This window comes from Sinocyclocheilus rhinocerous, unplaced genomic scaffold, assembly GCF_001515625.1.
Source record: "Sinocyclocheilus rhinocerous isolate Xijiao unplaced genomic scaffold, SAMN03320098_v1.1 scaffold53, whole genome shotgun sequence".
Lineage (NCBI taxonomy): Eukaryota > Metazoa > Chordata > Actinopteri > Cypriniformes > Cyprinidae > Sinocyclocheilus > Sinocyclocheilus rhinocerous.
This window is the reverse complement of record NW_015645538.1, coordinates 1,107,497-1,134,977: the sequence shown is the minus strand read 5'-3', so window position 1 is coordinate 1,134,977 and position 27,481 is coordinate 1,107,497. Positions and strand designations below refer to the sequence as shown.

The following is a 27,481-nucleotide window of genomic DNA, read 5'->3' as shown; positions in this document are numbered from 1 at the left end:
TGGGGACACCAGAGACTTGTGGCGCTTTTCCACTGCGTGGTACGGCTCGGCTCAGTTTGCGTTTCCTCTGCTGTTAAGTACCGCTTTAAGTGGGCGGGATTATACACATGTCCGCGGCCAAGAACTGAGCAGCCTCCTGAAAAACTTTTTCATTCTGCGTCGCCCTATCAAGCTCTTGCTGGATCCGCTCCTCGGCTAGAGAGGAATGTCTGTACTTCCTCAACAGACCACAAAACAGACATTTTTTGATTGTTTAAAAAAGGTGCACTCGTTCAAAGCAGTTGCGTTCATTCAAAAAAAAATAAAAAGTTGCGTCCGATCCTATGCTGGCTGTGCTGATTTAAATCTAGCGGGTCTCGTGTCTCGTGTCGCAAGTTCAATGACGCAGGTAGTGACGATTCTCTCCGGCCAATCCGTGATCAGCAGGTACGGCTCGCTTGGAACCTCAGCCGAGGTGGTACTGAAAAAAGTACCAGGTACTGTACCCAGTAACCAACCCCCCAAAAGTGAGCCGTACCGAACCGCACCGTGCCGTACCATGCAGTGGAAAAGCGCCATTATATTACATATTGTAAAAAGGGGCATAATATGTCTCCTTTAAGGGTGTTTAGACATTTTTACTATGTAAAATATATATAAAAAAAATATATAGTATATATTTACTTTATACAAATGTACTTTTATATTGGTTACATTCTAATTGTATCAGACATTTCATTCCTAAGTATGAACTTAACTCTCCTCTGTTTAACTTCTTCCTTTAGCCGTTACCTGCACAGCTCCTCCACCCATCTCAAACGGCCTCCTGGAGGGACGTGACTTTGAGTGGGGCACCAGCGTGAGTTACAGCTGCTCCCCAGGATATGAGCTCTCTTTCCCTGCCATTCTCACCTGTGTGGGCAATGGTACATGGAGTGGTGAGGTGCCCCAGTGCTTGCGTGAGTACTGTACTACTCTATTAATATTAATCAAACTGACTGCTTCATCCCTGTGGGTGTTTGTAACCGACATTTCCCAAAAAAGCAGCAGAAAGTTCACACCTTGTCTTAAGTCTGCAACTTATCTATTTGCTGTTGGCGAGGAAGTCATGATCAGACATTGATTGATTGGATCATCACTGAATGTAAACATATAGGTCTTGATATCAATTAGATCTGCTGGATTAGGTAGTAATATTTGTTTAGGACACCAGACAAGGTGGGATATCAGTCTGTTTCAGCACAATGCTGTATGATGTCTAAGATGAAGAACCTCCAGACGTGGTATGAGAATTTAAAGTTTAAAAAGCCTAGTTATCACAAAGGTACCCTTGTTTTAGCCCTCACATGAAACAAAAGCAGGCAATGTAAAAAAAAAAAAATTTTGCTCGAAAAAGAAAGCATACTTCTGACTTTGTCAGGGTACTGATTTTTTTCCTTCTCTTTCTTTTCCGCTTTTATTTTATATCTTGACAGCATATCTATAATTCATCAAGAAAAGTCAAGTTTGTAGTGCTAGATCTCAGGCACAGTAGTCTGACCAGCATATTTATGATGGATCAGTCAGCTGGTGACGTCAACCATGTGATTGATTTTCCCTCCAGAGACCTATTGTTTGCCTGGCAGGGCAATGGATAACGTTTACCACAGTGTGGCTTGGGACTTCCCCCAGTATTATATGGCTATGTTCTGAATAGCATTATAGCATACTATTCCTGCAATATATAATGTGTAAAAGTTTGGGGTCAGTATGCTTTTTTTAAAGAAGTGAATACTTTTATTCAGCAAGGATGCATGAAATTGATCAAAAGTGACATTAAAGACATAAAGACACATACACATTAAAGACAAGTGACATTAAACTTTAGTTATTTTAAATTGTATCCATGTTGTTATGTGATTTGTGTTGTTATTTGAGACTATGCTTGTTTTTATGTAATTTTATTGTGATATTGTGAAGCACTTTGGGCAACCTGGTGTTGCATTAAACTGTGCTATATAAATAAATAAACAAACAAACAAACATATCATGTTACGAAAGATTAGTTTTCAACAGTGATATTAAGAAAGGTTTCTTAAGCACCAAATCAGCATATTAGAATTATTTCTGAAGGATCATGTGACACTGAAGGCACTGTGAAACTTATTCCTGATCACAGGAATAAATTGCATTTTAAAATATATTAAAACAGAAAAAGGATATTTTAAACGGTGATAATATTTCACAATATTACGGTTTTTACTGTATTATTCATCATGCGGCCTTGGTGAGAATAAGAGCTTCAAAAAATACTGGATAACCAGCTACATTTGCCAAAATGTGCAGTATACATACGTCAGAGCACACAGCGTGATTCTACATCCCACAATGCAATCTGCGTGTTTTGACCTTCCTTTTCAAGTGTGATGAATGAACCATAGACAGTGTATATTTCAGATTTTTCAATAAATAAGCTTGTTGAATATTCCTCACATTGCTGTATGCACAATTTCAATATTTGCATCACTTTTTTCTCTCTTTCTGAGAAGAGTTAAATATTAAGGGTAACATCATAAAGCTTTCATCCTGTTTTATAACGACAAAGCTTTCAGCATCATTCATGACTAACCATTTGAGAATGATTTAGCCGAAAGTATTTCTTTGTGATCTCTGTGATTATAGCTAAGTTCTGTGGAGATTCTGGAATCCCTGCTTTTGGCTCGAGGGAAGGCCGCAGTTTCATCTACCAGTCCGAGGTGTCATTTAGCTGCATAGCTCCCTACATCCCAGTAGGCAGTACTACACGCATTTGCCAGGCTGATGGCACCTGGAGTGGATACCAGCCTCGCTGTATAGGTAAATCAATTATGCTGACATAGTTTGCACGTTTAAACCATATGTTAAATTCCCAGTGAAACAGACTGCCATAATAATTGTTATAAGTATGTATATCAAAACCTCATAATGCTAAAACCAAATAATCAGCCAACTGAAGCTGAACTCTGCTAAGCGAAAAGCAATTACGGTCACTTAAGTCATTCGTCTCTTTATGGTTTCATGGTTCAGTTCAGCAGAAGCTAGGTGGTTAGAATTTCAAGTTTTGCCTCAAATAATGCTTTCCAGTAGTCTTATGATTACCGCCCACAACAACAAGCCCTTTTGGTATTATTTGTCGCCCAGTGCACAAACAAGCTCAAAAGTATTTAGCAACAACAACTCCAAAGAAATCGATGCCCTCCCACAGCCCTAGCAGCCCAGGCCAGTGCTGCTCCAATCGGGCCTGATGTTGTATTGACACAATTATGGTGGGAAAGAGCAAAGCCACTCCTTTTAGTGACCACAGAACAAGGGAAGTAGGAACAGTTGGCAGACGAGTAGACGAGTATGAAGTGTGGAATGGAGGCCAGGGTATATGAAATTGCATGAGAAACTTGACGAGCTCACTTCTTGACGGCTGGCAGTAGCAGCTGTTGTGAAGTTATTGTCCTCTGCTTCTCGGCTCGGTTCCCATGACCTCCTCAAACACAGGTGCTCTGAGGCATGCACCTGAATGAAGTTCTATAATTCACCAATCAAATTATTCATCGGCTACACTTTACAATTCAGGTTCAATTCATCATCACTAGTTAATGCATTAGGTATCGTGAACTCACAGTGAACAATACTTTTACAGCATTTATTAATCTTGGTTCATGTTAATTTCTACATTGTACAAATACATTTTAGCCTTTCAAGTTGTATAAATTAATATATTCTGAAAAGGCATGAATTAACAATGAACAACAGTATATTGAAATTAGCATGAACCTAGATTAATAAATCCTGTAAAAAAAAGTTATTCATTAGTTAATGCATTAGGTATAATGAACTAACAATGTTAACTAATCGAACCTTGAACAAATTCAGAATTTTTAACTCACTGCTCTTTTTAGTACAGTTTTATTTAAATGCTGTTATTTATCACTTTTTTCAACCTAAGTATTTTTTTATTGCTGTATGAAATATATTGTATAAGGTACACAGTGTTTATATAGATCTTTGTACTGTTTGCATAATATAAATTCTCTGACTTGCAGGATTATATATTACTGTCTGATATTCTGAAGATATGATGATACAGTATGATCTCTTTTAATTGTCAATGCTATTTTGTTAACTATTTTCTGTTTCTGACATTTAGTGTACTATTTTTGAATTATATATAAAAAAAAAATTGGTAGCTTGACTATAGTTAAACTATGTGAAATCATGAGTTTGTAACTTAAGCTTCAAGTTTTGAGTCTTTGTTCCTTCCGGGGTTTATTTCGCATTCTACCCCAACAGATTTTTCCCTTGTTACTTTCACCCCAGGTTCCCTTACTGGAGGGTGTTAAGGCACTGATCTCTGTAAAGCTGCTTTAGGGTGCTTTTGAATCACGAGAGACACCATAGAGACTGATGTGAACTGAATCAAAGTTATTATTCACAAAGAATTCTTTCTCTCTTTTAAAATATAGAGTTCTGTGATATAGTTCTAACAGTATTTCTATTTATTTATGCATATATACATACCTTATTTCTTTCACTTTTCCTTCTCTGTGTATATGAACTGGACTTGTGGCTCTATTATCTTCATCCATTTCTCCATGTCTCATTAACAAAGACTCTTCTCACTGTCCCCCTAAGTACAGTGTTTATCTGATTAAACCCCTCAGTTTATATATCCATGAGGGAGTCCTTCTCCTAACGTCAATAAATACATTGATAATTGTTTTTAACTGAGCAAGTAATTGAATAAATGGTCCCAACACTGTGAGGCCATTATTGAAAAGCCGTGAACAGCCAGCGGGAGATTTGGATAAGCACTGATTGGCGTTTTTAAGCATTTAGTGTATTGTGCCAACAGAAGATGCAGCCATGGCCCCAAAGCAGGTGTACAGTAATCATTTAGCTCTTTCAATGGAGTATTATTATGGCCTCATATTACACCCTCAAAGACACCATGAAAAAGAATTATAGGGTGTTGGGGGGTGGAAATTAAGTGCTCTAAAAGGCAGCTACATATTTATACATAACAATTCTTATAGAATGAATTCTGTTGGCTGTTCTCACTGACTAAGGTAAATCCTATGTAGTCTAGTTTAGTGGCACAGATGCAAAAATCTAATTCAACTAACCTTAAAATTGTGCATAGTTAGGTGTAGCAAAATCATAGATTTTTAAAAGTTATCTTTTGTTGTTGACCTAAATAAAATGTGTGTTCAGTTGCAGATTCGTCTGTCAGTTGGTAGAAGCTGACAAATTAGATACATGGCGACAAGAACAGGTTGTGTGACCTGACCTCATCCTCGAAAACTTTGAACTAAACTATGCAGGGTACAAGAAATATGACCCAAGCATCAATAAACACAGATCACTTGTGCGAGGACAGGTTTATGCTGTCCTTAGTGTGCTTTGTGCAATGCATTATTAGCGACCAATAACATGAAACAATCAGAGACATTTAGAAACCAAAATCATTCATTTTACTATGCAACCAATGTCATATTGTTGGGCATACGCAACTTTTATTATATTATATTATATTGTTTTTCATCTGTGTATACATACTTGTGTTTATAAAAGTGTATCTTCTGGTGGTGACAACCTGATTTTTAATGCTTGTAAAAAAAAAAAAATTTAAAAAAAAGGATTTGAGTCAGTGAATCAGATGTTCTAGTAACTACTTGATACTATTTGGCCTCCTAGTGGGCTCTTCCTTCAAAATCAAAGCAACACGAACACTGTCTGCAACTCTTTTCTCAATATGGCAATGCAGTCATATATTTTCTGTGTGCTGACTCAGTATTAGAAGCTCCACGCTTAAAAAGCGGTATGAAAAGTGGTTGGTTGTGTAAGCCTTGCAGGTTGTCCTGTCATTTGCACGCCTGCATTGAATCAAGGGTCTCTGCGTCAGCTCAAAAATGTGCTCTACATCCCAATTACAGAGCAGCACAGCTGTGTGGTAGCAGATGCACTGCTGCAGCAACACTGCCCCCTGCTGCGTCTCCATTGGCCCGCCATAAAAAAACAACTGTTACGACACTGCTGCAGCACTTACATAAACGCACAGGCCCCATAACCATCATTATAAGCCGAGTCTTAGCACTGCTTTGGGAGATGTGTTTGGGATCATGAAGGGAGATGTAGCACATATTTATGAGAGTTGAAATGCTGTTATGCTCTTATGGTGGGGGAAAAGAATCTGCCTCAGTTGTGACAGATAAGCAGATACTGAAAAGAAGAATGTGACTGGATATTCATTTGTTTTGTCTTTCTTCTTCATTTCTTTTCTCAGAGCCAGCTCGTACCACCTGTGAGACCCTTGGGATGCCTCGTTATGGCTCTCTTAACAGGACCTTTGGCTTTAAGGTAGCAGGGTGACTACATATATAATTAAAAATGTGGAGTTCATGTCAGCTTGAGTGCTGCTCTCATTAAAGCCTAAGAGGGGCAAACTAAAATTCGAAGAAATAAGCACTAATATGAACCAACTACTCTGAAATGTATTATTAAATATGAAAAGTAATATTAATTTTTCAAAAAAAAACGTATAAATTATACATATATTTTTCTTTTACACTCATATATATTATATACTCATGCACATATAGTATAGTATAGTATTGGACCTTTTTTGCACTTTTATTGTTCTGAAAGCAGTGGTTGCCAACCCACCATTGTCCACAACAAATTTTCCAGATGTTTGGGATATACTGAAAAAGGATTAATGTAAAATATTTTTGCCAAAAAAAGCTAGAAAAATATTTCGTTTTAATATAAATAGTTTTATAGTTTATAAAAACTACAAAAGTGCTCAAAGAGTTAAGATTTTAATTTATGACTTTTCCAGGTCTAGAAATCACACTTTTATAATGCTTCAAAGAAAAATAACAATTATTGAGGAGATGAATTCAAATAAGAAATTGTTTTGGCTTATTTTAATGCTTGTTTTGTCTTTATTTTAAAGAATTTTAAGTCATATTGGCCCGACCACCTCGTTGAGAATCACTGATTTTTAAAGGAAAGTTAATCAAAAATGAAACATTTTGTTATCAGATGTTATCCCTTATGTCATTCCAACCTGAATTTACATGGAATATAGAGCATGAGTTGTATGGACCACTTTCACAATATGTTTTTTACAGTCGCAAACCATTTTTTTCACAATAATCAGTGTCAAAGATCTTTTTTGTTTCACTGAATATAGAAATTAATTCAGCAGTTGGAATAACAATGTCATTTTTAGGTGATCTGTTTCTTTAGTCTTAAAATTAATGGTTAAAAAGAACAAATTTGCCTTCAAATAAAGATATATCTTTCCTCATTCTTTCATGAAAGCAATTTTGAAAGAATGATTCATGGCTTTTCTCAAACACACTTCAGACAAACTACTTGGTGTAGGCCCTCCATTCCCTCCCATCCACTACAAAATATTATTAAGACCTCTCAAGACTTTTCCCACTTGAGGAGCGGTGAAATGTATGCATGGATGTAATAACCACCACAGAACCACTCGAAAAGAGCAAAAAAATCAACTTCTCAGTAGTGCAAATGAATCTGATTATGTTTTGTCAGGGGAGCAGGACAGAGGGGTGATCTGAGTGAGATGTGACGAGAGAAAAACAGAAACTCTGAGTCTGCTGAGGAAGAGCATTTATCGCCAAGATGTGCTGGCATTAGGAATTCAAGTCGTTACAGTATCAGAGGTTAAGCCCTGCAGAGGCTTCATGAAACGGCTAAATATCATCCTTTCTATATTTGTAAATCATTTGTCTGGCCTCGAGAAAAAGGAGCCAGTCAGGCTCTTTTGCTTTCTGGGACTTAATGATGTTGGAGTCAGTGAGAGGAGATATCGCGCACCCCAGATAAGCGCCAGTGTCTATGGCTCGTCAACCGTGTTCACAGTGAGCAGGGACATGTTAATCAGTTAATGTGCTAAGCCCACATGCCACTCGGTGATGCGTTAATATTTTACTTCCTTCGTATGTGTACTAAAGCACAGCCCACACTTATAGGCATATATGCAACACTTTTTTGTCCCATGACCTTGCTGATTATAGCATACGGTAGCCACATTCACATGAGCACTATTATTATTATTATATTATGGAAATAAGTGCCACTTTACATCACTAGTGGTCCAGAAAGAAGGTCACAATGGCTTCCTAAGTGCATGTTCTGGTGATTACATTAGCTGTAGGTAAAGTAGGTAAGTATCATATATGAGAATATCCACCCAACATTAGCGCACATCCATTTGAGCTTTTAAGAGAGTGAGTCTGGGAAGCAGATGGTGTACGACGATGCAGAAGGAACCTGAAAGATGTGAAATTCTGAGCGACTCCTTTGTAGTCGCTGTCTTTTGTTGCATCTGTCCTCAGGAGTGAAACTCTGTCATTCAAAAGCTGGAAGTAGTAGGTGTTTAATATTGTGTTTAATCTGTTGCCAGAAGAGAGTTATGGGAGCACAGTGTCTGATGGGATGTGTGTGTGTTATGTGTAGGTTGGAAGTATAGTGTCTTTCCAGTGTCAGCCTGGTCACCTGCTGCAGGGCTCCACCACACGACTCTGCCAGGCCGACCTAACCTGGAGCGGGACCCAGCCGGAGTGCATCCGTAAGTGTTCTCCATAACACATCCATGGGAATCTGTTAAAATACCAGTTTATATTTGTGAGTAAAGTTTCTTATTTATAAAGGTCAATGCTGAATGTATTTGTACAATTAAGCTACAGAGAAATGGGTCCACAAGTGTTGTAGTCAAGCACAGCTCATTCGAGTCCAAGTCAAAACGGAGACCAGAAGAGAGTCGAGTTCATGTTCAGACAAAAGGAGGAACCTTTTTATAGTTCCTAGAACTATTGGCGGACGTTCCCCACTTTTTGACGTGTTTGCGCCACAGGATCTAGGAACGTATTTAGTTCTAGGAACTCCGTTTGGTGGAACTAATTTCAGAGTAGGGTCTTAAACAGTTCTATAGGAACTACCAGTGATGTAAGTGTACGCTGATTAGCCAAACACATAAGAAACACCGGCTACCTGGCATTTTTAAAAAGTCATGTAAACACATTTACTCCACGAACAAGAAAAACAGCAATAATAATGGCATTTAGCTACCTGTTGTCTGCAGCGTTGTGTTCTTTTCTCAGCCTCGATAATATGAAACACTGTGAGTTGCCTTAGGAGATTTAGTCAGATTTTCGTGCTCTTTTAATCACGTAAATTGTGCATTTACATTTCATCTCCGTTATATTCATTCACCGGTTGTTGACGTTTGTAAATGCCGCAAATAAAGACATCGCTGTCAGCCGCTTCAGAGTTCCTGCTGCCTGTACGAATGCAACCAGGAAAGCAGCCCGAGGAAGAAATTGGTTCTCTAGGACCACCATGCTGGCTAGAACTACTAGAACTGAGTTCTTAGAACTATGCGATGTGAAAGCACCTAAAGTCCACATGCTCCCGAGTTCAAAACAAGACCAAGAGCGTGAAAATATGGTCTTGGACTTGGCCTTGAGTCAGAGTCCAAGACCATTATTTCATTCTCTTGGTCTTGGCCCTCAAGTCTGTTTCTTGTTTTTGGTCTTGGCCGTCAAGTCCTAGTCCAAGATTATAATTTCTTTCTCTTGGCCTTGGCTGTCAAGTCAGAGTCTGAGGCCATTATTTCATACTCTTTGTCTCAGACTTTATAAGTCTGAGTCCAAGACCATCATTTTAGGTCTTGGTCTTGTCTTGGACTCAACCCTATTCTAGTCTTGAAATGGTTTCGACTACAACACTTTCAGTTCAACATGAATTTACTATTAAATGCCAAGTGTTCTACAAACAAAAGGTTAACATCGATTAACTTGCATTTGAGACACCGTATGACCAGTTATTTTGTGTTTTTGGTCTGCTAATGACAGTAAGTAAGTTCATACTCATAATGATTATTCATTTCACAACATCCATCACATGCTAAGTCAGATAGTAGGACATGTTTATTTCTGTTCTTATATCAACATCAGAAGAAAATATGGTGGAAAATGCACTAGAAACTTATTTATGAACACAGTCTTTTGCAATATAGGCTTTTATGATGCAACATAAAGTACTAGAGTAAACCACTCATCTATTGTTTGGGAAAAGATGTCTGGGCTTGATAGAAGTTACTTTTTTTTTTAGTCTGACTGAATATAGATGTTTATAGCGATCGTTTCTGTTAGATTGACTACCATTTGGATGTAAATGTGCTGTCCCTCCTCATATAAATTAGATTTCACAATGTCATAATTCTCAGTGGCACACTCCTGATAACCATTTTGTACTTTATGATTGTTATTAAAGGAAATACTCCACATAGTAACTCAGAAATCATTTTATTTTCTGTATCAATCTGCAGTTTACGTTTACCCAGTTCGAGTTACACTATAAATATTACTCATTGCTAAAACTAGCAGTGTGAAACAGAGCCGAAACGGCTAAACGGCTACTTTGGCTGACTCTAAAACTACTGTAATGATCTGACCAATGTATTGCATTTCTGAGGTTCATTTGAACAGATGATTTACATACTCAAACATACTAAAAGAGAATCACTTACAAAATGTCTCATATTGTCTGAAAGAGGGAAGATTAATGTTTCTCACACAATGGCTTTGTGTTGAAAAAGTTGAATTGCTTCTGAATTATGTGGGTGATAAATGTGAGTTGTGATACCCTGACTACACTCCCCTGGTTCACTTCATCAATTGACAAATCACTGATCACATAGTGATAAAGGTCCGTCTGTGCTCTTAGAGGGTTAAAGCAGACTAACTCCTTGATTAATCTATTTTAATTACTTTGATAAAAATAAAATGCTTAGTTTGTTTAGTTACAATTCCGACAGTTTGCTCTTTTTTTATCTCAGTGCATTTGATCTGCATTTGATATACATACACAGCAAGTGCTTGTATTTTTATATATGTCAGTTCAATTTCAAATCCGTTCCCTGTAAGTCTTTCTAATGTAAAATACCCCTGACATCACCTCAGTGTATTTAAATCGCAAATGGATGAAGATGATTCACCCAGGTCTAGTGGGTTATCATGGTGGGCTACGAGGCTTGTGATTGGATTATGTCCATTTACCAACAGAAGCTCCAAAATCAACAGCATTAAAGCAGGCTGAAGTACGAGAAAACAGCTGGCCTCCAATTTCACAAGACAGATTGCCATTCAGTTGAAGCATTTCAAAAGCTAATTACATTTTGCATCATGCCACTGCCCCAAAGTTCTGTCATTGTTTTGCAAAAAAAGTAGGAAATTAAAGAAAGAGATGGCTAGGAAGACACAGCTCTTCCCCTCGCTTAATTGTAAATCTGTGATAAAACAGCTTTTGTGTGCTCGCACCTAATCACACCATTTTTCTCCCCAAGAATAATCGAGATCATTCCGTAATTAAGCACTGTAATTCTGTTTACACAGAGCAGTTGGCTACTCACAGAGTCAGGCTGAGTGCTAAATCATCTTTCTCATTCCCCTCTTTTATTTTACACAGAATTGGATAATGGCTGGCTGTCCTTTCCATTGGTGTTCCACTAGACTCGTCTCCAAAGAAATAATGTTTCTTTTTTTTCTCGTGCCTTGCTCTATCCTGAGAATTTATTTATTTACTTCAAGTGGACTGTATCATATCATTAATAGCAATGGGAGGATTTGGCATGCAAAAAGCTATAGATTAGTAATGTGAGTGTGATGTAAAAATGCAGTTAATATATACATTTATCAAGTCATGTATTTTTGAAAAAAGCAGGGATAATTGTCATCATATCAGGTATTTGCACAATTTGGGGGTAAAAAAAAGATTTAGCTTTAAGTAGATATGGCATGATTATGTATTTGTTGGTTTTAGTATCATAATTTTATTCACAAAACATCAAATCATAAATAATTTTAAATGGATCTCTCCTTTATATCTCTCTAAATATTAGGAAAGAGCATGAATAACAATATGAATTTAATGTCAAAGATGTTCAAAGCACATATTGAATTTACATTTTCTCAATAAATGAGCAGAATTTATTGCAATAATCCCTGCGCTCCCATATTATGCAGCAATGTAACTGGAAACCGTAATAGTTTCTTTGCCTGGTTACATTCTTTTCTTTTGTGGCTGCACTGTTGATGTAGTGATCATGGATAGAAACCCTTATCAGAGTCTTGGATAAAAGAACTAGGTCCAGTGCACCGAGCCAAAACCTCAATCCGGCTACTTTTGATCAGAGTCATAGTGATGGTGGAGCTGTTGGAATGACTGAGTGAGCATTGGCTTGCGTTTGATCTGCTGGTGTGACAGGTAAAGGTGCGCTCCCTTTAAGTGTCGTCTGCCAGCATGCATCAATGTCTGCCACACTCAAGGTTCTCAGCCAGCTTTTGTAGGCACAGGAACGTGCAGTGGCAGCTACTGAGGGAGAGAGCATAGATCCTCTCTAAAGAAACACGCCATGTTGTCTTAAAAGTTCAAACTTCATTTTGATTTTGCCCACTGAAGTTTGAAGTCTGATTATATGGGGACCGATACTGTTTGCTAGATAGTGCTTTCATTTCTTTTGTTTCTCTTTTTAAATTACTCTTGTTCCCTTTGTAGCCCACAGTTGTAAACAGCCAGAGAGCCCTCCTCATGTGGATGTCGTAGGTATGGATCTACCCTCCTATGGTTACACACTCATCTACACCTGCCAGACCGGCTTCTTTTTGTCTGGGGGCTCTGAGCACCGGGTCTGCAAGTCTGATGGAACCTGGACTGGGAAGATGCCTGTGTGTCGAGGTATCATTTCACATTCTCTGCCAGCACTTTTAACATATACATACAGAATATTCCCATCAGAAACATTCAATCGTGTCCCCTCTGAGTTTTTTGACTAATTTTAATTTATTCTTTTTTTTTTTTTACTTTACGACATTTGATTAATTTTATACAACATGATCAATGAGACATAATGTACCATCAAAAAGTGGCTGTTCGATTGCAATTTTGCTTGGTCTATTAATATAACATTGAAAAGTTAGGGGTCAGTAAGATTTTTGTATTATTATTAATACTTTTTTTCAGCAAGGATACATTAAATGGACCCTAAAGACATTTAAACTGTTACAATATATTTATTTTTAAAAATACATCTTTTGAACTTACTATTCAAAGAATCCTGGAAAAAAATTAACAACAAACAACGTGTTTTCAATTATTTTAATAATAAGAATTGTTTCTTGAACACAAAATCAGCCAATTAGAATGATTTTTGGAGGATCATATGGCACTGAAGACTGGAGTAATGGATACTTAATATTCAACTTTGCCATTAAATTTTACAATATTTTTCAAATAGTTATTTTAAATTGTGATATTTCACAATATTATTTTAGTTTTACTGTATTTTTCAAGTTCAAATTAATGCAGCCTTGGTGAGCACATCTTACATTTTTATAAACATACTTAGGGGTGGGCGATATGACCAAAATCTTATATAACAATATGAGTCATTTTTATTTCACGATTGGTCTATATGATATCAGAATTTTTTTCAACCATAGAAAAAAACAACTTAAGCTCCGTACAGAACAAGTAAACAGTCAGCGATTAAATAATAAGAAACTAATTACAAGCAAAAAAACTACAGTAGAACAAATAAATAAGAAATGCTACATTGTATAAAGTAATCAAATGTATAAAAACAGTGCATATTATTCACTGTGTAAAAATATATATATATATATATATATATATTTCTTCTTATTGAAGTTACAAAAGTGATTTAGCTGTCACTTTAAGAGCTGCCCGGATCCAATATACTGTTACGTGTTTTCTTTCTCAGCTGTTTGCTTTCACTTAAGACCTAACATAAGTGTTTATGAGGATACTTGCAAAGATGGGCATTTTGACAAATACAAGTGTGTGTATTTAACCGAAGCGGCAAAAATAACTTCAGTCTTCACGTGTGCGCACCTCTCAGACAGCACTCGCATATAGTGAAATAAGTTCTCTTTTGCTGCTGATTGCATTTCAACGGCTTAAAATCACTTGTTTTTTAAACCGCAGTGCTTAAAAACGCATGCAAACAATATGTTTTCGTGACCACGTATAGGCTAGCACAGCAACGTCACATGAGCGTGTAACCACAATAGTTCAAAACTATTGTGAGACAATAGTAATATTGTCGCGAGACAATAGTTCAAAATCTCTACCGGTTAATTGTGTCTACCAGTATATCGCCCACCCCTAAACATACTGAATTGTTTAGAATAAATTCAGTGGGGTTTTTTTTCTTTTCAGTCATGCCTTATTTCACATAGACCAAGTCACCACCAAGAGCCCCCCTCAAAAAATAAGATGTATGATATCCCTGATTTCATAGCCTTTTCCCTATTTAGTTTTACATTTTAGAATTAAATGTATTTTTTTTTTCTCTATTCTCTATTATGACACATTTTGCTAAACCAGACAACATTTCTCCTTTCTGATAAGTGTGACTTTGCACTTCCTGCCCAAGTGAGCGTGTGCTCAGGTGGGGTGCTGGAGCGCTAGCGTGTGGCCAGCATGCTGCAGTGCTGTGATTTTATCTTCCTCATCTTCATCCTGCAGCTCCGAGCGCTGCCACAGCAGCCAGCACACTCCACCGTGCGCGCACACAGCTGTACACCTCAGGCTTTCCAGTAATTACTGCACATAAACAGATGTGATTGTCTATATAAAAAAAAAATCCCCAGTGGTCGACACGGAGCTTCTCCAAACTGTGATGGGACTGTGTTTCTTCCTCACATTTCTGCACCTGTCCTAAACAGCCTCCTTTTGAATGTTCAGTTATGCTGCTTGATATGTTGACCATGTCACCCCCTGCTGTCTGCAGTCACCTGATTTTTCTTTGTGAAAGGGAAGAAAGGAGGCACACTATTGCCTGGGGATGTTACTGTACGCATGAAATGATAAAAGTGATGCCAATTTGATCTGTCAATCTTTTTTTAATAGAAATGCCTTATTCATTTTTGCTCTTTCTTTCCCAGCGGGCTCCAAACTCTCCGAAAAGCCTATTAAACCAGTCCCAGGGACACCGAGTCCAAAGCTAAATGGTGGGTGCACTGTTATTACGAAATGGGGTTTCATTTGAAAGACCACTTATGAGTGTTAAGTGCACCTCATTTAGGATGCGTAATTTTGGCTGAACATCTCCTCTATTTGGCCACAGAGTGCAATGGTACCTTAAACAGTCACTATCCGTGATGTATTCCAGACCACAGCCCCAGGAGGAGGGGACTAATGAGGAGAAAACGGGTTCCAGTTAGTTTGACAGTAAAGTAGTCTGGCAGCCGCAAGAAACTCGACTGAAATCACAAGATAATCCTACTGAACTTTGCCAGACTTTCTTAGAGCATATTGCGTATCTTACGTTTATATACTTAGAGAGCAGGATTAAGTAGGAGACAAGCTGGTGTCCTGCAAAGCTTTAAGCGTGCAATGATGAAGCTCCTCCAGGGTGGAACACCTACAGCAAATATGACTCACTGAGTCCGTGACAGAAAGGACAAACCGGATATCCAATGTGTTTCTAGAAACTGATGGATCCTAGGATCAGTAAGACACGGAGAACCCTTGGAGCTACTGGGTTCTGAAACGGTAGATTACAGGAAAATTGACTGCCTTTGTGAAGACTCAGAGCGTGTTATCTGAAAACTTTGGCCAACACATTATTTCTTATCTAGCTCTATTATAAATATCTTAACTGAATAACTGAATACTTTGTTGAATTATATGCTGAATTATGGCTAAATTTGACTTAATCATTTGCCTTGCTTAAGCAGTAAGATATAAGAGGCTATATTACTGTATAGAAATATATTTATATATAATTAGGTATATACTAACATATAAATATTTATTAATGTATTCATTTATTTAGAAATATCCAGTTTATAACGTCAACTAGATTTAATAAAATAGATAACACAAAATATAGCTCTGTATACAGAAATATATATATATTATAAAATATATGTACAGAATAACATATATTATTTATAATATAAATATTTTTAGAACAATATTTCATGTATTTTATAAAAATATATTTCTATACATTTTATTTTCAGATTTTTGGAAAAAAAACATTAGCTCATAATATATAATGTAACAATTGTTAGGGTGAATTCAGGTTAATTGGGACATTTTTCCCCAGTCATTTCGATGGCAAAAATTGTACCTGAATTCACTTAGGTTTTTAGTGAAAGTTATGATAAAGTGTTACTAAAACCTAGCTTTTTATACTGGGGGTCCCTGCATGGGTTGCTGAAATTCTGGGTTGTAGATCCTTAAAGATTATGGTTCATACACTGTTGGTTCTTATATATAGTAGTTTGGCATTAGCATTTTAGCATGGCTGAAACAATGTGTCAACCAATCAACTGCCAGAACTATAGAAATATTTAGTTTTATTGTTTTTTCTGATACTACATACTGTACTCTCTTTTGTAAGATATATATCAATATAAGATATAATATAGTAGCGATTAGTTGTCTGAGAAAGACTTTATTTCCATGTTAATGTAAATCATAAGAGAAATATCAGGAATTCAATATATGCAGAAAATATTCAGATGTGTGTATGTGAGCGTTATATGTTTAGTAATATGATATGTCCATGGATTGATATGACTAATATTGAAAAATACTACTTGAATAATATTGAATGTGTCTTTCCTTTGTTTCTTTGTTTACAGTTCCTGATGATGTATTTGCCCCTAACTACATCTGGAAGGGCTCATATAACTACAAAGGAAGAAAACAACCAATGACTTTGAGTATCACAAGCTTTAATACAACCACGGGTAGAGTTAACGTCACATTAACAAGCAGCAACATGGAACTACTGCTTTCAGGTTGGTTTATTGTTAAACTCTACAGATTTACTGAGCTGACAGAACACATTATAATACAGGCATACAAACATGAGGACTGTGTGTTCCTACCATCACAGAATCTGATTCAGCCCAGAGTAAAATTAAACTAGACCATTAACGAGTTAGATCATTAGACTACCTCTTCCACTCGTGAGACTCACTGAGTCTTTATAAATCTGACATATGCTTTACATCATCTAATTAATCTTAGACACTCTTATTGGCCAGCCATCAGGAATAATCACTGGTGAATAAAGGTGAATAAACCAGCAGTCACTCAAGTGAAAAATGGACTTGTCGGAATGGTAATATGATCATAACAGCGAACCATCAACTGATTAGTCATCAGCCAGTTGGAGGGCAGTGAAATGTATCTGTTCACCCAAAATGCTAGAATGCCATTAGCCATGTCTGCATGTTCTCAATGAGCTTCTTGTTTGTAGTTTAGAAAGTGGGCAGTTTGGTCAGGAGGAGTGCTTGTAGACAAAGAGCTGTGTCTTAGGTAATGCGGGGCTTGTCAATACTTTTATTTTGTGGTCAGACTATGTGTGTGTGCTTGCAATTCTGTTCAGCAGTTAGAGAGAGTGAACAATAAGAGGATGAAACACGGACATGGAGACAGCTGTCTGCTCTCTGTTCTGTGTCGTAGGTGTCTATAAGAGCCAGGAAGCACGTCTGATGCTGCTGGTGTATCATGTGAAAGCGCCCTCATCCACCACACTCAGCAAGATCAAAGAAGAGCAGTGGACCCTGGATGGATTTGTATGTGCACATGTGTCTTATTTTAGGGCTATTATCTTTTTAGGTTATTTTGTACAGAGGAATGTAGTGTTATATACTAAAATACAATGATGGATGATGTACGTGCATCCTGCACTTGAGTTAAAAAAACAGATATCCTGATGAAATATTGCTCCAGTAAAAGTAGAAGTACACTGCTTTTACATTTCTACCAGGGTTATTGTTGTAAACTAAACTGAGACTAAATTTAAAACCATGAAACTAAAATAAACGTGGTAACACTTTAGATTAGGGAATGCACATTCGCTATTAATTAAGCGTTTTCCCTCAATAAACACTATTGATAGTAAGTAAGATTAGTAAGTTGTTGTAGTGGTTATGTTCAGGTAGGGTTGGGCAGGTATAAGGGACCTAGAATATGATTATACAGAAAAAGGCATTAATATGTGCTTTATAAGTTAACTAATAAACTAATAACTAACTAATAAACAGCCAATATGCTAGTAACTAACTAATAAACAGCCAATATGCTAGTTATATGCATGCTAATAAGCAACTATTTAATAGTGAATAGTGTTGTCTAATCTAAACTGTTACCATAAACGTTAACAGAAATAAAACTAAATATTTAAAAAATATATTTTGCTAGTTACCAAAGCAACATTTCTCATTTTAACTAAAATAAAATAACTAAACTATAACTGAATTTAAAATAATGACACTATATATAGACATACATAAAAAAGAACGATGACAAATGACAAAAACGCACAACATTTCTAAAATTAAACCACTTACTAAAATTAAAATGAAAACAGAAAACTAAAATAACACTGATTTCTACTTCTGTAAAAGTACACCTACTGCAGTCATATCAGTGTAATTAAAGAATCATTAAATATGATTTGTGAACCAGTTCAGTCGGCTCAAAAGAATGATTTATTAATCAAAAATGACTATCTGCTTCTGACAGCGGGTGTTGATTTCTTCACTTCAGAATAACAAGGAATGACATGTTTTTTTCTGGAATATACAGTAGTGAAGTGAAACATCAAATATTATGCTTTAGAATGTAATAACGTAAAATATTTTGATCATTTAAATACTCTTAAAATTTACTAAAGTATATTTTATTACTGTCCACCATTGCTAATGTGATTGTAAACTGCTAATAAGACATTCCAGCATGTTGACAATTTGATTGTTAATTTATCTTTAGTGTTATTTTGGCGATCTGTGTGAGCAGTAGCAATTATAAGTGGATAATATATTCCCATTGGTCTGCAAGGCAGTTGATGTGTTTGATTGTTTGCCGTCAGGTGTCTGCTGAACCAGATGGGTCCACATATGTCTTTCAAGGCTTCATACAGGGTAAAGACTACGGCCAGTTTGGCCTGCAAAGGCTAGGTATGAGAGCCCTTCTTGATGTTTTCTGCATGCTGCATTGTTTCATTGTAAAATATTTTCTCTCAACCTGTTTCATCAAAGCATTTTTTTGACAAAAAAGTTAATTAAATAGACACGAATACATACTAAAATGAAAATGAATGTGTTTCTTGATCTCTTGCAGGTTTGAATATGTCGGAAAGTAATAATTCGTCAAATCCACCACATGGTACAAACAGTAGCTCTGTGGCCATAGCAATCCTTGTGCCTTTTTTCGCCCTGATATTTGCAGGCTTCGGATTTTATCTCTACAAGCAGCGGTGAGTCTTGTCCTCGTCTGTCCTCGTATGTCCAAGTTTGTTTGTGGAGTTGTTATTCTAGACAGATCAGAACCAATTTAGAAATTAGTCTCTGACAATTTCAAAATCATCATCATTTGTTGCAGGATGGAAAGAAATAGACGGTGACAGATACCGTCTTTAGAGACAGAATTAGCTCGTTTGCAGGTTATTGAATGCGATCATAATTAGATGCTAGCTTTCCTCCCTGCGTGATTCCACGTACCCGCTGCAACTCTCTACGTCTTTCCGAACTCTCAAAGCTGCTGCAGATTTGATTCTAATGACGTTCTGATGTCGTGTCTTGTGTGTGTTTAATCATCATCATTTGTTGCAGGATGGAAAGAAATAGACGGTGACAGATACCGTCTTTAGAGACAGAATTAGCTCGTTTGCAGGTTATTGAATGCGATCATAATTAGATGCTAGCTTTCCTCCCTGCGTGATTCCACGTACCCGCTGCAACTCTACGTCTTTCCGAACTCTCAAAGCTGCTGCAGATTTGATTCTAATGACGTTCTGATGTCGTGTCTTGTGTGTGTTGTTTCGCTCTGACAGGACTACTCCAAAAACCCAGTACACAGGCTGTTCGGTTCACGAGAACAACAACGGGCAGGCCGCCTTCGAGAACCCCATGTACAACACCAACGCAAAGTCCTCGGAACCCAAAGCTGTCCGATTTGACCCCAATCTGAACACAGTCTGCACAATGGTATAATTAGGTCCGCCTGACGCGAGAACATCTGTGGAGTTGTTTTGTTTTTTATTTAAGGGTTTTTGCTTTGTTCTTTTTAAATGGAGGTGGAAACAATCGCATTACAGTCATGGACGGATTTGACTCGCAGAGGATGTCTAGCACAAACGCTGTTGCCCTTCCTCTGATATATAAAGCACACTCTTCAGGAACCATTTGACCATGTGCGTCCGCGGAGGACATGTATGAAATATGAAACACATTGTCATGGGGGATTTTGTTTTGTTGAAGACTCACTCTGAAAAGCTTCTTCATGACGGAAAGCATGAAGAGATTCTTCTGCTACCTTATTCACACTCCGTGAGTGCTTCTTCACAGTTGACTGGGTATTTTTTTAGGGGAAAGGGATCTGTAAATCTACTTGCATATATATGAGGAGCATTCACCACCTATATTTTTGTGCTATATATTACCACATGGGAGAGGCCAAGAGAGAATGAGTTTATGAGGAGATTCACATCGACCGATACATGATTTCTCTGACGGTTTTGTACGGTACACGACGTTTTATTTACAGCTCATTCACAGTCATTCCTTTAGCTTCGGTTCATCTCTGTGATTGGACATTGAGGCATTATGTGATGTGACTGGGTAAAACGAGAGAAAATGTGTGGAAAAGTGGTGTGTCGTTACCTCCTGAGGATTTTTTTGAGTTTATGAGGAGATTCACATCGACCCATACATTATTTCCCTGATGGTTTTGTACGGTACACAAAGTTTTATTTACAGCTCATTCACATTCATTCCTTTAGCTTTGGTTCCTAATGACACCAGTCATCTCTGTGACGTTGCGGCATTCTGTAATGTGTGATGTGTTTGGGTAAAACAAGAGAGAAAATGTGTGGAAAAGTGGCGTGTCGTTACCTCCTGAGGATTTTTTTTTTATAATTGTTATAGATCTTTGATATTCAGTATGTGTGTCTGTTGATAAGCACCCATCTTCAGAATGGGCCGTAGGACAAATGTCAGCATTTTGACCTGAAGCCTGCAGATTAGTTTTTCTTTTCTATTTATTTTCAATTGGTGTTTTAGTGCGGAAGTGTCATTGAGCTCCATTTGTATTTGGTAAACAAATTTGATATGATAATTTGGTCATTATAACAACTTGCCATTCGTATTATTACTGTTATTATATAAAAATTTGTATAAAATGAAATGCACTTGACATTTATACAGTATACTTTTATATAAACCTCAGATTACATACGGTAACAGACAAATGCATGTTTCTTAAGGTATATTGATATATGGTGGCAACAATATGATCATATCTATCGTGTACATATGGCCTGTGAAACACTTTTTCTGTGAAACACAATGTCTGACCTTGTTGTGTTTTACACTAAATATGTTCATCCAAATCATTAACAAACGTTGATTATTTGACCGTAAAAAAAATATCTAAACTGGGTTTGGTCAACCTAAACAAAGTTATTACAAAGAAAATAGACATATCACACTATATGTTTGATAGGAGATGAAATTCAGCAGACTTTTAGTCATAAGAACGCAGGGTCAGACACTGTTGGTCATGTGTTTCCAGGCCTGCAAGCTGTGAGATTCATTCCAGTGCCTTCTAAAGTACTCACCACCACATTTTCCTAAACAGGTCATATTGAAAGGATATTGAAAATGATTACGTGTCAGTAGAATGAATGTGATATTACAGTCCAGGTACGCTGTTGTGTATCGGCAGGAGCGAATGCTGCAGTCTTCAGGAGGCTATGCTGACAATGTCCCGGAGTTCCAAAATCCAACAAACCAACCTGTGATATTTTTTGCATTGCATTCATTGCACTCGGCCATAGAGGGATTTGCAGTCTTGCACATCATTGACATTACTGATTTATTTGAATTTATTATTTATCTCTAGGATTTTTTTAAATACATGGCAGATTTTTACACAGTGCCTACCAAAAACCATGTGACAACAAATGCATGTTTCTTAAGGTATATTGATATATGGTGGCAACAATATGATCATATCTATCGTGTACATATGGCCTGTGAAACACTTTTTCTGTGAAACACAATGTCTGACCTTGTTGTGTTTTACACTAAATATGTTCATCCAAATCATTAACAAACGTTGATTATTTGACCGTAAAAAAAATATCTAAACTGGGTTTGGTCAACCTAAACAAAGTTATTACAAAGAAAATAGACATATCACACTATATGTTTGATAGGAGATGAAATTCAGCAGACTTTTAGTCATAAGAACGCAGGGTCAGACACTGTTGGTCATGTGTTTCCAGGCCTGCAAGCTGTGAGATTCATTCCAGTGCCTTCTAAAGTACTCAACACCACATTTTCCTAAACAGGTCATATGAAAGGATATTGAAAATGATTACGTGTCAGTAGAATGAATGTGATATTACAGTCCAGGTACGCTGTTGTGTATCGGCAGGAGCGAACGCTGCAGTCTTCAGGAGGCTATGCTGACAATGTCCCGGAGTTCCAAAATCCAACAAACCAACCTGTGATATTTTTTGCATTGCATTCACTGCACTCAGCCATAGAGGGATTTGCAGTCTTGCACATCATTGACATTACTGATTTGAATTTATTATTTATCTCTAGGATTTTTTTAAATACATGGCAGATTTTTACAGTGCCTACCAAAAACCATGTGACCCAGGTCTGCTGCTTTCTCACTTCCTCTGCTCATTCCTCACCTCTGCCATATAGTTTATGGATTTTAATTTCTCCCCGCCCTTGAAATGTGTGGTTCAGAAATACAATTTTATCCAATGCCACTGCCCGTCAAGACATTTTAAGTTCCTCCGCCAGTCTGAACTTATTTGCCAACAACAGCTTTTGCTATAACTGACTGCAATAAAAGAAAACACATTTATGATAAAAAAAAGAACACTTTTCGATCAAACTGAAGAATATTTGCAGTACAGCTGGGTACTCCTCCCATGTTAATGCATTCAAAAGAGATATAAAAAGGGTAAAAAAGAATTTAAAAAAAAAAGTTTTGTAAAGAAATCTATTTTTATGAAGAAATTATTTGTAAAATGTATGAAACTATTATGTAAATTTTCAATGCTATGTAAGATTAAAAAGGCTAATTCCTTTTGTAATGAGTGTTCTGTCTTTTTCATTGATTTGATCATTTTGAGCATTTACTCAAGGTTTTTCTTGTGAAATTAGATCAATAATGAAATGTGGGCTGCAAAGATAAGCCAAAATCAACACACCAAAGATATCATGGTGTTTTAAAACATGTTCTCTTAATATTATTCAAATAATCCATCAGATCCGTCTCATACGCTCAGTGTGAGCATTGTTCTGCACACAACATGACTGATTAGAATTTCACAATTAAACATTCCTGTTTACCCCCTGCTTAAATGTCACATTTGTTGGCTTCAGTCACATTTGTGTTACTATGCAACCACTTGATTGACACATTGTGCATTTTCTCAACCAAAATATTAATTGACTAAAATTTAAAACATTTTAGTCAAAGTGAGTAACAATAATGAATATGAAATGAAGAAATATTTGATTAATAAATTGAAAGAGTATTTTCATCCAATTTCAAACACTACAACAAAAAACAAAACAAAACAAAAGAGCGCTGACAACCATCACCACCACCAGGTTTTAGTGCTCCCCCACCTCCAAAACCCCAATTTAACCCTCCAGTATAAACTTGCAATATTGTAATCTCCAACCGAAAGCCGCTTCAAAATACGAAGATGCAGTAGTAGCCTATAATCCAGTAGTCTAATGCTTATACTTCTGTCACAGTAGAGCTGAGATTCACCCTTTCATCTCACAACGGACACGTTTATATCACAACAGCTTCAAGCGTAAATTCTCTTTGAGACGAACCAGCAATTTTTCTCTTTCTTCATCATTTCATGCCAATAGTGAGATCAAGGTTACTGGTAAAAGTTCTCCTTTGCCACGGTAAACTGGGAGATGACACAGCAGCGTTTTGTAGTGCTCCTAGCATACCACTTTAAAGCCGGACACTGAAGGGGATAACAGAATCACAGGCAGAGAGAGAGCTTAGAGTACAAAGAGCAGGAGTGAGTGTGGTAACCAAGATAGGCGCTAGCACTTATTTACTTTCAGACGTAAATCACATGTTTCATTCACCCTTTCTATCACATATACTGGAGAGCACATTTTGCCTTGACCTGTTCGTGACAGAAGCAGCTGCAATAGCAGATTCCTGAACCAATTGTTCTTTTGAATCGGATCTTTTAAAAGAATTACTTGATCTGGCCGCAAAACCAGTCTGGGCTGCATTTCCCAAAAGCACTGGGAGCCTGTGATCATTGATCGTATACAGTAGAGACCACTGGAGGAAATGGTTTCTACATTCTACTGACCCTTATGGTTATGATGCTGGAAATTCAGCCCTGAATGATTTGTTCACCAATATTTGGGCTGATTCTTTGCACTGACTCAATACCTGTTATCGTTGAATAGACCGTATCAGGATAGACACCATATTGAATTTAACACGGATGGAAATGAGGCTGTGAGGGATAGACGTACAGGCTTTGCAATAGCACACACTGTATAGAGGTCCTAGATCATGTAATTTTCTTTAAAGAGTTTTGTCTACTGAAAGTTATGTTAAATGTTGTTAAACAATAATACAATCTATTGAACGCACTGTACCTCTATCCCTCACAGCCTCGTTTTCATTCCTTTAAAAACTTAAATATTCACAACCATGACTAAGGTCTAGATTTTGATATGGGTCTGTTCACGCAAAGCTATAGTATGACTTGAGAAGACTTATATAGTGCACAAATCGTGTGAACAACAATATGATACTTTTACAGAGCTTTTGGGTTCAATACTCTTCCCAAAAAGGAAAATAAAATATTTTAATAAATAAATAATCCATCTCTGGGAGTCCATATAATGCAATTAAATAGTGACCCAAAATTTGATGCTTCAAAAACCACCCAAAACAAACACGACAACCCCAGTGGATGAATCAATGTCTTGTGAAGTGAAAAGATATGTGTGTGTAAGAAAAATACTAATATTTTAAACTTTTTAGTGTTTTTAGGGTTTGCCAAAATGTGAAATTTCTGTCATCATTTACTCGCCCTCACGTTGTTCCAAACATGTATGAGATTCTATCTTCTGTTGAACATAAAAGAAGATATTTTGAAGAATATGGGTTACAAACAATTGCTGGTCTCCACTGACTTCCATAGTGTGGAAAGAAATACTACAGAAGTCAATGGGGTCCATCAACATTCTAGTGTTCAGCAGCAGAAAGAAATTCATGCAGGTTTGAGGAAAAACTTGAGGGTGAGTAAATGATGATGGAATTTTAATTTGAGATGGATTATTTTTCTAAAAATCTTTCTGAAGAAAGTAAGACAAGCACCGTCTTTATATTTACTCTTTTCATGTTCCACAGAAGACTGAATGTCGGGTTGGGAACATGAGATGAGATGGATTATTTTTCTAAAAATCTTTCTGAAGAAAGTAAGACGAGCACCGTCTTTATATTTACTCTTTTCATGTTCCACAGAAGACTGAATGTCGGGTTGGGAACATGAGTCATTTTAATTTGGGGGGGGTGAACTGTCCCTTTAACAGCTTCTCCTTGCTCTGTTGTGTAGAGGAAAGTACTCAGTCATGAGTTCCCATCTTTGGCATGCCTTGCGATCACCATTCCTGCGCGTCTACCGCAGATCCCATACTGTTGTTCTCATTTCCCACTGGCTGCAGATTCAGATTGCAAATGCACTCATGGTTACTCAAGAGAGCGAGTGCAGATGTCTTCTCTGTGTTTCTGTCTTCCGTCTGCATCTGCCCGCATCCGTGCGCTAATGAGATTCTTAGAGGCCTGATTAAGCACACTGCGCTCGAACCTCAGCTGTGACAATGACAGGCCCATCCAGCCCCGGTGGAGGACATGACCTGCAAAAGGGCAGCTAAAAGGCAGTTCAACAAAACGACTGATCATGAAGGATGGGCAGAGACTTGGTGAAGGAGAGATAGAGAAGTTTCTCTTCCATTGTTGCTCAAGGTCACTTTCCTTTCCGCTCGCTGAAGAACAAGTGTATCCTGCCTTGAGACTTGATGGATGTCTCATTCTGGGCCGACACTGTGGGCACCATATGAGAATAAATGCATGACAAAGCCCTCCACAGTAAAGCTCACAAGAGAGTTATGATCATTTCCAATTAAATAAGCAGTTCAGTTGTCATGGAGGAGTAATGGAAATTCATATTCTCAGACTAGGAAACCCCTCACCCTAAAGGTAATATGCTAGAAATGACTGTCCCTATTCATTCCCCAAAGCACCAGTGATTTATGCAAAATACTTTAAGAGGTAGCGCTATTGTCATTAAAAGCAAAGGACAATGTAAGGGCATCATGCATGGCTCATATGCACCAAACAGCAGAACACATTCACCTTAGGTTCACTCTACATGAAGCTGATGGCTCTGTATGTGTGTTTGATATATAAATACATTAACACATTGCATATAAATTTTATTTCAAATTATTTGCTTGTTAATTTGTCTAGATGAATGCAAAAAAATCCATGCATTTCTATATGTCTACATCTGAAAGGGTATAAAAATTAGGTCAAGTTTATTTGCAACACAATTATTATAATTTTACATATTCCAAAACAAAGTTACAGCAGGACAGCATATTGCCAAAAAACTAACTTATATAAACAGAACTGCCACAAATTTTTTTGTCCTCCTATAAACCTCCATCCAAATTTTATACTACACATGCAATAGGTTTGTTCTCAAATAAAAGTAGTAAATTGCCAAGCAGGTTTCATTTCTTGGCAGTTAAAGTTTATATTTAAATGAACATAACAGGCTGCAATTTTTTCAAAGGGAGACTGTTCTGCTGCCAGTATATAAACCTTTATTCATTGGCGTTCTGTACCTTTACACAATAACATAAATTTAATTAAATCTATTCGAGTCAGACACAGTTTGGCATTAATGGTAGAACACTGTATCCTGGTTCTTTATCGTTTAAACTTATTTGACACAAGAACTGCACTGTTCTGAGACACTTTGTTGAAAAACCGCCAAGTGAAGTATAAGTTATGTGGTTGTTCACATTTCTTACAGTGACAAATGGCATGTGTTGTTGTTGTTGTTGTTTTTAATAGCCTGTAGAAATGCTTTAAAGGGGTCATATGATGAAACACATTTCATTACACCAAATACACAAAATAATGTTCTTTTTAGCAACATCATATGACCCCTTTAATGTCTTGATGTCTTGATGATTTTGTTCACCACCATATTGGAAGAAAAAGAGTAATGTATAAAAATTCTCAAGATCTACAGCAGATATCAAGATGCACTAAGCTTATGTTTATTCATAGTGCTTAGCCTAATTCATCCATC

The 27,481-nt window shown here is 37.0% G+C and overlaps 1 protein-coding gene across 1 annotated transcript in view; it reads left to right on the top strand.

Annotated features, from left to right (window-relative positions):
• Window positions 1–20,222, top strand: part of LOC107706218 (CUB and sushi domain-containing protein 3-like) — a 406,816-nt gene extending 386,594 nt beyond the window's left edge. The window contains 11 exon segments of the mRNA XM_016509850.1: window positions 765–938; window positions 2,641–2,814; window positions 6,275–6,348; window positions 8,482–8,593; window positions 12,583–12,762; window positions 14,994–15,059; window positions 16,704–16,862; window positions 17,533–17,645; window positions 18,944–19,031; window positions 19,195–19,330; window positions 19,907–20,222. Coding sequence (XP_016365336.1) covers window positions 765–938; window positions 2,641–2,814; window positions 6,275–6,348; window positions 8,482–8,593; window positions 12,583–12,762; window positions 14,994–15,059; window positions 16,704–16,862; window positions 17,533–17,645; window positions 18,944–19,031; window positions 19,195–19,330; window positions 19,907–20,066 — 1,436 coding nt within the window. The 3' untranslated portion in view covers window positions 20,067–20,222.
• The last annotated feature ends 7,259 nt before the right edge of the window (window positions 20,223–27,481 follow it).